Below are 14,780 nucleotides of genomic sequence, written 5' to 3' on the forward strand. Positions count from 1 at the left end.
CCTCTCTGACAGTGGCCAGTACCAGAGGCTGCAGATGAGGCGCAAGAAACCCTACAGTGGATAAGTATGGAATAACCTACCAATGTAGGGGAAGTTCTTTTTAAATCCAGGCAGTTACTGGGATGGCTTATGCACTGGAGCATGTGGGTTCATATCCACTGTCATCAGACTACATTAAAAACCTGCTTCTGAGAATCTTCTCATTAGCCACGTAAAATGTCTAAGTCTCTGTGGAATTCTAAGAGGCTCTTGACCTAAGTGAAGCCCTGTGGCAGCGAGTTTCAAAATTGTGTTATGTAAAACTATGTCCTTTTAATCAGCTTTAAATTCGTTACCTGCCCATTTCATTTCATAACAAAAGAACAAAGGGAGGGGGACAGTGTAAACAGGAATGTTACATTTACCTTCTCTATACCATTCCTTATTGTATATAACTATCCTCTCTGAACAGTCTTAATCTTTTCAATCTACCCTTTTTTCAGTGCCTCTTAAAGTTTGTTCCTCTTCTATTGGTGCTGTATGGAGTGAGCAGAATTGAATACAGCAGGCAAAATGAGGGAGAATTCTGTACCATCATACCAGAATTCTGTACCATCATAGAATTTTCAGCCTTAAAACAGCCTAACATTTTGCTTGCTTTTTGGTTGCTGCCACATACCGAGCAGAGGTTTTCACTAAATTTAAAACCCTGCAATGCACGTGACTAATTCAAGCTATTCCTTTCAATGCACACTACAGTTATCCACACAACATTGTGCAGCCCGTTTGCCTAGCTTTGTTAGACCCCTCCCACAAGTTCCTCACAGTTCTCTCTCGTTTGGATTTATCTACTGAGGAAAGCTTTGTGGTTTTTCTGGTTAAAAGCTGGAGTATGTGCCAAAACACTACAATTCTAGGAACGGAAACTCCTTCTTTTACATTTCTAAATTATCTGGCGTGTGCTAGCGATATGCTGCAAAAGGAGGCTGTAGAGCATTTTAAAGCAATAAGGCTGATGAACACTCCAATGGAGAGGTGAAAATTCTGTCCTGCATGAGGGGTCTGTTGTTCAGATACGTCATACAACATTCCATAGTACAGAAAGAACCTCTAAGCAAATCAAAACATTAAAAAAAAATGGGGAAAAACGAGTTCAAAATAAAAGTTAAAAAAAAGGTCAGGGACATGACCAGTCTTGTGGACTTAAATTTTTTTTTAAATGTGTTCTCATAAGCAAACTAAAGTCTTCAATCTAAGTGAAGAAGAAATCAAGCTGCCTGCTGGGAGTGAAATAAGCAACGGCAACTAAACACTGATGCCCTGATTTGAGTTTGCTAGTTCTAAGATCTCTCTGGGTCTCCCTAAAATGGAAAACAGACTTTTAATTCTTGTCACTTCAGCTGTTAAAAAGTAAAATCTGTTGTTGATCCTGCTAGTGTTTCAGTCCAGTTTAACTTGGTCAAGTCTTTCCTTTCGAGCAGCTGGCCTGAGAACTGTCAAAGTAATTTTACTGAACATTCTCTTACTAAATCATGGCAGAACCACAGCCATTCTTTGCCTCAAAAGCTGGATCCCATCCCAGAACAATCTTTAAAAGTTTATTTTACTGATCAAAGCAAAAGAAGAGAGCCCTCTCTGTTTTACTATATTTAGTGAGCTATTCAGTGAGTGAGACCTTGGCAAGAGCCATGAAATGTAAAGCGCACCCCACATTTGTAAACTTTTGGATATTTGCTATGGAATAATGCCAAAGATGATTGAAATGCCACTCGCGGCTCAGACTTACTAGTATTTTCTTGCTTTGTTTTAGTGAAATAAAAGACCATTGCTCTTCTCTGACAATATACAGTAAAACCTCAATGGCCCATGATCGTAGGCAGTGAAACCACAGATCTCTGCCGCCAACTTGGGGCGAGGCCAGTGTGTCACGCCACGATTCCCATGCACCAGTGGAAGAGAAGCATGATCCCTTTTCACTGTCACTCTCAGGCTGTGGAAAAGCACTGCCCCTTCCACCTGGCTGGTGATACGGGGACTCATCCCCACAGCCACGCTTGCTGGCCAGCACACTTTGCCACTCTCTTCCACCTGAGCAGAAGAGGTGCTACTGTGATCGGAAATGCATTTCACGGGCTACTGCCAGGTTCTCAGTCGTTTCCGATATTGGTACCGTACATCAAGTGTCCTCGTTAATAGCTGTACCTTATCCAGCATTTGTTTAAGCAGGTGTTCCAATGACATACATTTTAACCTAACTCACTATTGCATGATACCATTATTTTAAACCAAGGAAATTATCTTTAAGCTGCTAGAAAACATGGGGCAGGCCAAGAGAGACTATTCTATCAATTAAAAGTACCTTTAGCAACCACAGAGCCAAAGAAATTCCGTAGACTGTATTTTTCTGTCGTTTTACGAAATCATACCCAGGTGACAAGGTTAAATCAAGCAAAGGAAATCCCTGGCACTTATCATCCACAGGCATTACTGATAAATTGTGCAGTGGAGGAATAAAGGATTACCTTCTGTATTTTTTCATTACACTTTTCTTTTGTTACAGAATACATAAATCCATTGTGGCACAATGCAATATGTATCATCGTGCTACACCTGTGGACGTTTCATAACGGCTGCCATGTCTGTGCAGTCAGGAATGATAAGTGAACCCCCCGTGAATGTTAATGATAGTGATCATTCCGAGGTAACTTGGCTTTCCATCTTCCTTTACAGCCTGAGCGCGGAAGCCAGGGTGGCAAGGTTCAGGCGAGGAAAATGGAAACAAGAAGAAAGGCAAAAGCTTCAAAGCTTGCACTGTTGATTTTTGGGGGAAGAGGCGGGGGATTTATATAGTATCTTACCCTTGGGCTCAGTTCAGGTACATAAAGTAACAGCGAGGAAAGGAGGAAAGCCTTCTGTCCTCAACATTAAGGGTAAACTTTTCCATCTACTTTATCTCTCTCATGTAGAAACAACTTTTGTTCTATTCTGAGGTGGAATCTATAGCACTTAAGGTTGAAATGACTGGAGATGACTCAATGTTTTCCAGGGGAAGAGCATGAAATCAAAGTTGATGCTAAAAATCCCAGTTGATGCACTGTTCTTAACTGAGGATGGGCAGTTTCTTAGATAAAGTGCACTATAATGTGAATCATAACGACTGTGTTCACCTACATTTAGCTCTGCCTCTAAAATGCCTCACTTTTGTGGGTCTAAAGTAAGTCTCCTGTGACTTGTATGTGCTTTTGGGGCTGATTGCCATATTATGACACTTTACATTAGCCTTTATACATTTGCACTTTACATGTGTGATAAAATACACTTTGTAGCTAATGCGCATGGCCATGAAAACTGAGGATAGGTCTATTGGGGAACGATGCTTAGCCTCAGAATTGCATTTGTAAGGGCACCACACTGAAGCCTTCCTACGCTTTGACTGTTTCCAATCTGACTCTCCCAGGTATGGAGCTAGTGCAACTCTGAAAACATAAATCCATAACGATCAAAGCAATTTAAACAACACAGGAAAATAAAGCGTGCTCCAGGCTAGAGGCCTTGTGTGCCAAATTCCATTTAGGAGCCAAATGGCAGTAGAGTCTCCCACTCCTGAACAATGCCATTAGTCACAGTGTGTCAAGCTGCGACAATAACATTTTCAGGAAGACCAAAGCCTAATGGGTAGTATCAGAATTACTTTAAATAACTTTGGCTCACTGGCAGTGAGTCTTTCAGGTATTACTTCATCGGCAAACACAAGTTCACATTCAGATGAATGCAGAGCTTTGTTTGACTCCACCTGACACAGTCTAATCGACATCAAGGCTGATTGTTTGAGAATGCAGTGTTTGACATCAGACAAAGGATTCCTTTCCATAACACTTTCCAAAAACATAACTTGCTAGACTAATGGGCAGTTAGAAGCCACTTCTCCTTGTGTAACTTTGCCAGAGTCCTTGGAACTTGCCAAATTCGGTCATGCCTGCTTAGCTTGCTCGACTGATTGTGCCAGAAAAGAAAATAAGACACAGATGTATTTGAGCTCTTCGAGATGCCAGTAAGAGAGACAGCTAATGGCTTCATTTCGACCCTCCCCTACCAGCTGGGCACAGGTGGGGGCGTAATGAGGCCCCTCTCCCTAATCAAACTCAATTATTTACTACTCTGTACAACCACAAAGACATTTACATTCAGCTAAGGACATAAAACAAACCGTGGGCTACTTCCAACCACTGCCACTGGGTACTTATAACAAACTCAAGTGGCTAAGCATTTGCCTTGGCAAAGAGTTTAAGTGTATGAAGTTCTGCAAACTGTTTCTGCTCAGATATGTTCTGCTGAAATGGGGTCCCTGGCAAGGTCCCATAACTGTCGGCTCAGTGAAATGCATACCATTGGAGAATGTTCTCAACATACCACATGGGCAAGATCTTGAAATCAAACGCCACGTTTCATCATGAAGCTTCTTAGATGCATCACATTTTTTTTAACCAGTAAGCGATACAGTTTTAATAAACATGGTAAGTCAGTAGTCTGACATGGCAGCAACTGAGAATACTTTAATGTGAAAAGAGAGAGACAAAAGAAAAAATACAATTATATGAACTAACAGAACAGAAAAGGAAAGATGCAGAATCTAAATTAAATCCCTTTAAAAAATAAGAAACACTACATATATCTAGACAGAAGACATGCAACAAATGAAAAGATCAGAATTTTAGATCTGAGAAAGCACAGAATAATTCTAATTTTAATCTTCAATCTTTGACAATAGTTGAAAAGCTTCAGAAGGGTAGCCGATTTGTAAGTAATTTCACAAATCATTACACCTCCCCCCAACCCTCCCCCCCCCGCCCAGTATTACCTATAATAAAAAGCTTTGCACTTTTTGCTTACAGAAATATAGCTCAATGATGGTTATAACATTTTGATAATCTTTTCCATCTTAAATGAGATTTCTCTTGGGTAATTTGTCAACCCAAATCCTTGTTCAACTGAACACCACGCAGACATTTGCTTATTGGGAAAGTTGCTAGCAATGACAGATAGAAATTACTAGTTTTGTTTATTTCCTGTTAGTCCAGAAGTCCCAGTCTCTATAAAAATTAGCTACCCGTGTAAGCCAAGTTCCTAAGGCAGGAATGGGCAAACTGATGCCTGCTGGCTGCAAGTGGTCCATCCGCTGTTTTAATCTGGCCCGCAAGCTTCTGGGGAGTGCAGGGTTTGGAGCTTGCCCTTCTCTGCGTGGCTCCTGGACGCAGCAACATGTCCCCCCTCCAACTCCTATGTGTAAGGGCCACCAGAAGACTGTGCGCTGCCTCCGCCCTAAGCACCGCCCCCGGAGCTCCCACTGGCTGGGAACTGTGGCCAATGGGAGCTGCAAGGGTGGTGCTTGCAGGGAGGTGGGCAGGGGCAGTATTGGTGTGTAGGAGCCAGCCAGAAAGGGAACATGTTGCTGCTTCTGGGAGCTCCCTGAGGAGTTAAGTGCAGCCTGGAGCCTGCACTTTCCCCTGCACTTCCAACTCCCTGTCCCACTCTTGAGTCCCCTCCTGTCCTCCAAACCCCTCGCCCCAGCCCAGAACCCGCTCCTGTACCCCAAAACTCATCTCCAGTCCCACCCCAGAGCCTACACCCTACTCAGTGACTTCTCCTGTCCCACCCTGCCCCCACACTCCAACCCCTGCCCCAGCCTGAAGCTCACTCCCACACCCTGAACTCCTCATTTATAGCCCCACTTCATAGCCCACAGCCCCGGGCAGAACCCTCACCCCCTCCAACTCCACTGACTGCGCATTTATGGCCTTCCATACCATTTCCATACCCTATGTGGCTCTCGGGCCAAAACGCTTGCCCACCCGTCTTAAGCCACCAAGAGAAACTCACAGTTAATGGGAAGGTACTGGTAACATGGAAGAATTGACCAAGTAAGGATGGTTTGATTTCTTAAAAAGACGTCTCTTTCATAGCTACTCGCCAGTCATACGAACTTGGGAACTCCCCCAGTCTTTAGGCCTCTCCATTTCACAATCAGGAGTATTTGTAATGGGTGTCACTGACATTAGAACGGTGGTTTAGTTATTGGCTGGTTCCAAACCAAGGCAGTGGGTACAGATTTCTAGAGGGCACAGGCCGTTTTTGAAAAATTAATCCAAAGGAACCTGGTCATAGCTACAGTTCCAGTTTTCTTGCTCAGCGAAGACCCAGTGTCAGGATGTATCAGAGTATTCCCTAAAGGGAACCGCTTTGAGTGGGCTTGTCATTACGCCATCTACAATTTGGAGCTGCTGGTCCACCTTGCTTAACTGGTCTACCTAATAGCCAGAGAAAACTATTCACTTGACTATGGCTAGTCTCCCTGAGCAAGCAGTAAAGTATTTACTGCCATGGGACCTGACTGGATCTCCAGCTCGAAGCGCTGACCTCAACCTATCTACTTTGATTTTCCCCTCTTCCTCCTGCAGCAGCATGGGGGCAAGAGTCAGTTGCCTGCCAGCACTTTCTCCTGGCCCAGGTGCTGTGGGATCCAAAAGCCACACAGCAAGTGGCCTGGATGAGCAAGTGTCCGTGCTCACTGGCCTCCAACATGCGGCCATTCCTGTAGAGCCTGCTAGGGGCAGGGCTTTGCGGAAAGAGGAGATGGGAGGTCTCTAGGGCAGCCATGGAGAATGCGTCCTAGCAGAGCCACTGTGGAAACCCTGCCACTTGGGGCAGGTCCCAATGCTCAATGTTTGGGGGCAGGCCTAATGCCCAATAGGTCTACGGCCCATCCCCATTAAAGAGATTAGGGAGCTGGGGGGCGGGAATAAATAAAATAAAAAAAATCAAACCAAAAAAATACAAAATTTGATTTTTTGTAAATGTACAATGTTGCTAGTTATTTACCTTCTCCCCGTTTTACACACTTCTGTGGCTAGCCGAAGTTTGTATTTGTTCCTTTAATGTCCAAATTGTTAGTAAAATCTGAAATTCTACCGAGAAATTAATTCATCTACTAAAGTTTCACATTTAAAATGCACCTCTGTGCTGCAAGCGACGAGTCTAGTGCCTTCCATAACACCCCCACTGCAAGAGCCACCTCAAACAGAGCTGATAAGTTAACAGCCCCCTTAATAAACTGAACTTCAATCCGGCACTGGAAACCATTTGGCTTGGCTCTGCTCCATCCTTAGATTTTGCAGTTCTCAATCAGTGGGCTACATGGTCTTAAATCACAGAGGTACTTTTAAAACCCCATCCTCAGGCACTGAAATGTGGGTTTAGGGGCCTATCTATAGGTGTCTAATTTGGAAAATTTGGTTTGGTGGGTTTAAGAGACTTCTCATTACTTTGTTCATGTGCTGAAAACTTAAGTAACATTTCACTGATAACACCAAAACAATTTTATTTTGGGATGAGGATGTCTTCGCTGCTAAGATAAAATATTTTAACAATAAAATTTTACCCCTTGATCCTGCAAATACTTCAGTACATGAGTAGTCCTGAAGAAGTGAAGTTACATTCCTGCTAAAGTATTGGCAGGGGATCCAGATTTTAATTGTCAGTGTTTTGTAAAGTTAAATTAATATACACTGTCAGAAGTAGCATTTAAAAACAATAATTTAATTATAAATTTTAATCTAAAGTTCCAAGAGTACATACTTTCATATTAGTTTTACAAAAATTCAGCATGATTGAAATTATTAAAAAAAAATCAAGTGATTTAAATTACTTGAAATGTATTGAGCCATTGATCTAACTCACCTGGGTTTAAAATGGCTCTGACATGAGGAGGAATTCCATGAAGGGCTCCCCCAGGAGAGTGTCTGCCTCCATTGGACCTTTGGGTGGGTTTTACCGGAAGATGATCTCACCCATTCGTATAGGTTATGTGCTTATTAAACAAGCAGTTTCAAATCTGACGTTGTTTAAACAGGACTTCAGTTCTTTATTCAAATTTAAAGTCATCAGCAAATGGAATGAACTTCACATTTCAAAACCGGTGCTATATTTCTGTAGGTACAAAGCTTGTTCTGGCTCCATTTCAAGAGACAGACATTACAGTGTGCAAATGCACATATCTGAGATCTCTGACCTTTTAAATCTAAAAGCAGGCAATGAGGGACTTCCATCTTTTACTTCTTATTTGCTTATTTCTGTCATTTTAAACAGACAAAACTGTTCCTCTCTCCAGACAGTAACCATTGCCAAAAAAGAAATCAAGTGAGATTTACGAATTCCAAATTATGCAGACCGCATATGTTCCATTTCTATGGACAGTGACAATCTGGACCATGAAGATTGTTGCAATTATAATAGAATGAAAAGAAATCACACAGTTGCTTCTCGAAGACTCAAGCGAACAGTCCAATTATTCATTCCCTGGTCAGTTCTGGCTTTTCTTTCACTGTGCTCTTGTACAGTGGCTTTCAGTCAGGGTTCCCGGGCCCCCGTAGGGCCACATGCTGATTTCAGGGGCCTGCCAACCAGGGCCAGCAGTTGATTTGCTGGGGCCCAGGGAAGAAGACTGAAGCCCACAACCCTAAGCCCCACCACCAGGGGCTCCCGCCTGAGCATTATAGCTTTGTGAGGGCCCTTGTGGCATGGGCCACAAGCAGTTGCCCCACTTGCTACCCACTAATGCTGGCTCTGGCTTTTAGATGGAGAAAAAATGTTGTTGTGGCACAGATGGGCTGGGTGTTTTTACAGCCTGCTCGGGGGCCTCCAAAAGAAACAGAGCAGTGCACATGTTACAGCTGAGATTTGTGACAGTTCACGTAAGAGCGTACTTGTTCAGAGCGACATCGTTAACTTCAAAAGTCACATGTGAATCTGAAGTCTGCATCTACTTTTGTAACCAGTGATACCCCCAGCATTAGAGGAAAACGATGTGGTACGGTTTTTCCTGTTAAGTCATTAGGCATTTGACACCCCTTTGCAAATAGTGAGCATCACTGTTCTATAAAATAGCCAGCTGCACTTCCTGTGAACTAGTGATACCTCTTCCATACAACTGCATCAACAGAGCTCACAAATATGCCCTACCTCACCACTTGCACGAGAGCGTTCAGCCAGCAGCAGCAATAGTGCGTGTGTGCACCCACAAAGTGGAAGGGAGGAATGGTCTGAACGTGTTTAGCCCTTCTGAAAAGCAGCACAGAAAAGGAAAAAGTGCATAATTTCTGTTTAAAGCATGTTCTGGGAAAGAAAATTAGGATATGCTCTTTAAAAGGATGTTGTCTGAAAATCAAGCCATGTATTTAAGAGGAGCCTATCTTTTCAGATGTACTCCTGCACTCTATGCAAGTGCGTGAAAGCTGAAGCAAAAGAAACGAAGCAAATCATTCACCTCTTATTCCAAAGCCTATTTTGGTTTTGGATTATTTGTTGTTTTGCACTGCCCCAAGACACACAAATGAGCCATGTCAAAGAATCCTCTTCCTTCTGTGGACTCGGCAGAATGCTTAGCCTCTAGTGGATGGCTGTAGCACACGGAATATTTTACGCGAGAGCTGGAGACTCTGCCTCACAGGTGAGAAAGACCCTGCCCCTGGCTCTCGAATGGAGAGCTACCCCATCATTTTATTCTTCAAACTTGCTTTCTTTCCTACAGGATCTTGTTCATTCTCTTCATGGATACAGCCCTGAACTACTCAGTGGGGCTATGAAGCTTTTCCCTTTCAAATCCCTCCCAGAACTCAGCCATGATGCCTACAAGAAATCAGCCAACCACTGCTGCAGTGATTGCGCACACATGTTAACAGGATTTGACTATGAGGCTCGGGGAGACGTCTCCCAACAGCAAAGTACCAGAGATGGCAAACTGAGCTGCCTCCCCGTGAACATGACAGCTGCATGCAGCCTAACTAAACAGTCTAGGCAAAATTAGGGAAGTGGGTTCCACTGGCGGAGTCAATATTGGCTTACTGCATGGGATTTCTGAGAATGCTCTTTGGGGTAGGGATCCTACCTGTCAGCAAGGAACAATGCGCACAGCTGACATCACACCAAAAAGTAAGCAAACACGTAATACATCTTATCTGCATTCGGGAGAACACAACTAGAAACACCTCTTTGGCTGTGACTATGGGCCCAAAGGCAACATTTTACTGAATGAAGCATTTCCAATATTAAGGAAAAAAATCTATTATCAGTTTCTTTTTGAAGCACACAAACTTCTGCAAACAAAATGTTTGTTTTGTTTACATGTGACTTGTGATACTAACTTGATGCTGCAATGACTGACCTGCATTTGGCACTAAACATACAGCGGCTACCATGCACAGTGCTAAACAGTATTAAATTATTTCTTTCTGCAGTAAGTAAAAACTCTATGCATGACAGAGCGGGAAATAACTGTATCATTTAAGGTACTAGGCTGAGGTTGAAGTACCTACAACCAACCTATAAGTTTGGTTCTCTTATAACTACTGGTGCAGGAGAGTGTATTATTTAATTTGCAATTCAAAACACATTATATTTCAGTTATAAACAATTATTTTTCACAAAGGAGTGGTGTGTACAAACCGAATTGAATGGTGTGAACTCAAAAGTGTGAAAAATCACCCAAATATGTATTAGTAGTAGAAGCACAAAAGTGCCCAACACATCCTATGTGAATCATATTGAGTGGCTTATTTTAATATGCACTGTAAGAACCAGAAAGAGACTGTCTTTTGGATTTTAGCCATTTTGAGAAAAAGGTAAAATTGAAGGCCTGAGCCGCATTTCCTTTTTGCACGATCTATACAGGATTGTGTATTCTACTAACGAAGATTCCGAAATACACCTGAAACCTGAGTTTTGCAAAGTTCAAATACTTAAGAGCAGAGAGGACAAGAAAAACAAGCGTTTGCTAAACTCCATGCTCAGAGGTTAAGACAGTTTAGAAAGCTGGTGTCAATACTCACATTCGAACAAAGAGGGACTGTTTTGCTGCCAGGCCTGGAGAAGAGTACTTTTCAACCAGTGCCAGAGTGCTAAAGCCAAATTTGTGAATAGGCTCGTTGGAATCCAAGGGTGGAAAGTCCGTGTCAACCTCACCATCGTCCTCAGCAATATGGAGACAGTAGGCATTGACATTGTCACTGAAACAAATAAAGAGCAAGTGTATTTCAGAGGGGAAGCTATGAGCCAGCCTTATTCTATGGTCTAGTGTCAGTTGCTAAAGGCTGTTTAGAACAAACCAGAAGACCTCTGTGGTGTCAAAATCAAGGCACTCTAAATATCACTGATTTACAATATTTATACACAGGTTCAAGCCTCAAGCCATTTAGTTAGCATAATCATGTGATAAAGCAGTAAAAAGAAAACATCCAAATAAGGCAGAACAGCTTCACATTAACTGATTTGTATGCAAAATGAGAGATCGGCAATTAAAATATTCCCAGTTCTGTACAAGTTATGTGACTTGAAAAAGTGTCAGTAATATTTCTTCCATCTGTGAAAACATATTTTATTAGGACTTTTTAGAATGAAATCTGAATGAGTAATGTCTACGTTTTTCTGTTTTAGATCTAGTAACAGAGAAAAAATTAATACAAAAAAATGTTCAAATGGTGCAGTATGGACACATGTAAACAGTGCAACAAAAATATGTTAAGGGAATATCTACATGAAAAGTCAAGAAGTTGTGTTCCATTGAAGCAATTATTATTGTGGAGAAAAGTACACAAAAGACTTAAGTCCTACACAGTCCAAATAATGAAAATAATAAAAATTATTATACATTAATGCTTGAAAAAGAGAACAGTAGTTCTCAGACACATGCTGGGGGGTGGAAGGAGAGGAGAGAGCTAAATCGGTTTTATTTCCACAGGCTAAAATCACAGAGATCTAGCTTTACAGAGATAAAAGACATAACAATATTGGCTCTTTATCACATTTTTCATATTAAAATTTAAACACCAACGCTCGTATTATTCAACTCTAAATTTGTAGCTGTTGTTACAGAAAGTCTGCCAGGGTTCAGTCTTGTTCTAGAGTCATGAAGTATGGCCTCAGTGTTCACATGGCAGTATGTTTCTAAACTCTGCAGTTTAAATTTGGAGTTTTAATTGCATGATTGATGCTTAAATTAATTAATTGCAAAGTGTATGCTAATTGTTTAATTGGTCGCTTGATCTATATAGATCATTTTTTGAATTAAATGAGTTGATTTACAAAGTTTATTGATTGGATGTGACAATGAATTATTTCGCTGACTACCTGATTTGCAATTTTCGCAATTAATTCACAAACCTTAGGTTGCAACTGTGCTTATTGAGAGTGCTTACTCCAGGTGATCTATATTTATATTGTCATGTCTATGATATTTATGATATAAAATAGGCAATAATGACACATTAATATTAATGTAAACTGTAAATTTGCTAAATGGAGGGCTAACAAGGAAGTCATCCAGCAATGTTTATCACTGTAAATTGTGTACATTCTGCAATGTTGTAAAAGAAATGTTTGTAAGCCTCTGAACTGTTATGAAGAACAGATTCTGCATTGTAGAACTAATTTTAAATTTCTTCAAGAACAAGCAGTAAACTTTATGAAAGCTGATCAAAGGTAAGAGTGGCAACAGCAGTTAGAAATCTAGACAGGAAAGATGCATTTCAGTCTGGATTTCTTTCAACACAATGAAGTGTGAGCTCTGCACAGTCACTTTCCTGCTTTGCATAAAGCTAATAAAAAAAAATCTGTCCCTCATTGCATGGCCCATTTCAGTGTGAAGGCCCGTCTGGCTCTCGTCTTTGTACTGCACTCTTCTGGGCCATTCCTGTGTCTGCCCTTGGACTGCTAGCCCTGCTGTGGCAGGAACCTAGTCGTTTGGCACAACTCGCCTGATGGATGGCCTGAGGTATAAATACCATTTAATTGCCTGGTTTGTACTTGCCACATGTGCATAATTCTCATTAAAGCTAGGGGGAGATGAAGGCATGTGTCAGAGCACTGCGCTCAGTGTGGTAGGTGTGCCCAACACAACAATCAATGCTGAAACATGGCCCTCAATCCAGAGGTATCCTCCTTGGCTGCACAAACATGGTGCCCTTCACGTGCCATAAACTGACTATGCTTCAGGTTCCTCAAAGAGCAAACAAAGATTTCTGAGGAATAATATAGGTTCAGCACAACTCTGAAATCATCTTATTTTTATAAGCTAAATCAGAATTCCGTTAGCTGTACGCATTTGCGTTTGTTTAAAAACAGGCAATCTCTATTATTGCCAGAGAGAAAGGACAAGCAAAACATTAATGACAAATTACAGAGCTGGAGGTTACTTGGAGCAAATACTTTATCACACACATATTAAGCTGCGGAAAAATTTAGTCTACTATACCACGTTTGTCCACAAGCCATTGCTCTGTTCCCGATGAGCTGGTATTCACACAAGATATTAGCATAAAATAGAGCAGGTTCTAACAATTACTAGGGAAGCTGCATATCGTATTTATTAAGTACACTGCCGTGTGCAACTTATGGGGAAAAAAATCTAATACATACAAATTTTACGCATTTAACTAGTAAATCCATGTACACTGAGATAAGATTAAACCCCAAATCTCAGTTAAATGCTGAAGGTCCTGAAAATCAGAGTTTATTGTAGACCGAATGAAGAGCTTAGCCGCAGGAGCACCCAATTGTAGGGTTTTTAAAAAAATCTAAAATAAATCGGCAGTACTGAAGTTTGTTGCGCTCTGTTTTTATTTCCACATGCCTTTTTGAAGGCCGACTCAGCAGAGCACATCCTTCAGTGGTTAGCAGCAGAACAGTCCAGTGGGTTCTGATTCTGAAGTTTACATATAAGAGGCCAGGGACAGGGTTGCTAAAACTGTCAAGGCTCTTGCATATCAAGAGACACTGAGCAGAGACAAAATTACAAAATGGAAGGCCAAACCGGATAGCGCACATCCTCAGAGCTGTCAACAGCAGCTCACTTATTGTGGATTATTAGGTCTACATTTTAGGATAAAGAAATTGGCAGTGAGATAGCCTTCTCCTGAAGGTGGGGCTGTACTTTCACAATGAATTGGTCGGCACGCTCTCATTGTTCTGCTCGTTTGATTAGCAAGCACATCCATTTTCTGTATTTTTATACCAGATTACAAACTGGCATTAGCCACACAACTTTTAGTGCTTTCTTCCGATTGATCCTCATTCTCTCCCTTGTAGCTGTCAAATGACTAGTTTCAGAGCAAAAATGAAAGGGAGAATATCCAATGCTGACAAATACTATACCATTGTTTCCTCACTGGGCTGTAATCGCTGGCTGCCTCTTGTTTTACATTGTAAGCTCACAAGGGCAGGAACCTTCTGTGGGGTTTTTTTCCCCTGTTCCGTGCACTTGGCAAAATGGGGTTGTGGTCCCTGACGAGAGCTCATAAGTGCTAGGATAACATGAGTGATGATGATGATGAGCTACCAAACTTTAGTCATACACATTGCCTTATTTAGAGATTATTCTGTAAAGCAGTTAAATTGACCCTTCCCTATGGGCACACCTTGAGCTGCTCTGACAAAATGAATCAAAGAAACAGAGAACGAAGAAAAAATGCTAAGAAATGATATTGCAATTTTGAGACTCTACCCTTCCTGAGAATCCCAGAGTCTGGGTTCTCAGCTGTTACACAGCAAGTGGGTTCCAATGCACCCTGCCTTTCCACTAGCTCTTCTCCCTGGAGCAGGATCTGGTGGCATTTGACAGCATCCCTGGCCAAGGTCATTCCTAGACAGCAATCACCCCCAAGAGAGACACTGAAATTCACCTCTTCTCATTGGTCCAAGAGAGGAGAAGCTAACTGACTTCCAGGACACACACTTTTTTTCGAGGACACTGGAAT

At 41.8% G+C, this 14,780-nt stretch overlaps 1 protein-coding gene across 10 annotated transcripts in view; it reads right to left on the bottom strand.

The window, feature by feature from the left end:
* The window catches only part of MAPKAP1 (MAPK associated protein 1), a 176,417-nt gene that overhangs the window by 67,209 nt on the left and 94,428 nt on the right, over positions 1–14,780 (bottom strand). For all 10 annotated transcript variants that reach the window (XM_075905711.2, XM_075905714.2, XM_075905710.2 and 7 more), the window contains one exon: positions 10,860–11,036. In XM_075905711.2, the coding sequence (XP_075761826.1) occupies positions 10,860–11,036 (177 nt within the window). The remainder of the gene's footprint in view (positions 1–10,859; positions 11,037–14,780) is intronic.

This window comes from Pelodiscus sinensis, chromosome 23 (genome assembly GCF_052426305.1).
Source record: "Pelodiscus sinensis isolate ZL-2025 chromosome 23, ASM5242630v1, whole genome shotgun sequence".
NCBI classification, from domain to species: Eukaryota; Metazoa; Chordata; order Testudines; family Trionychidae; genus Pelodiscus; species Pelodiscus sinensis.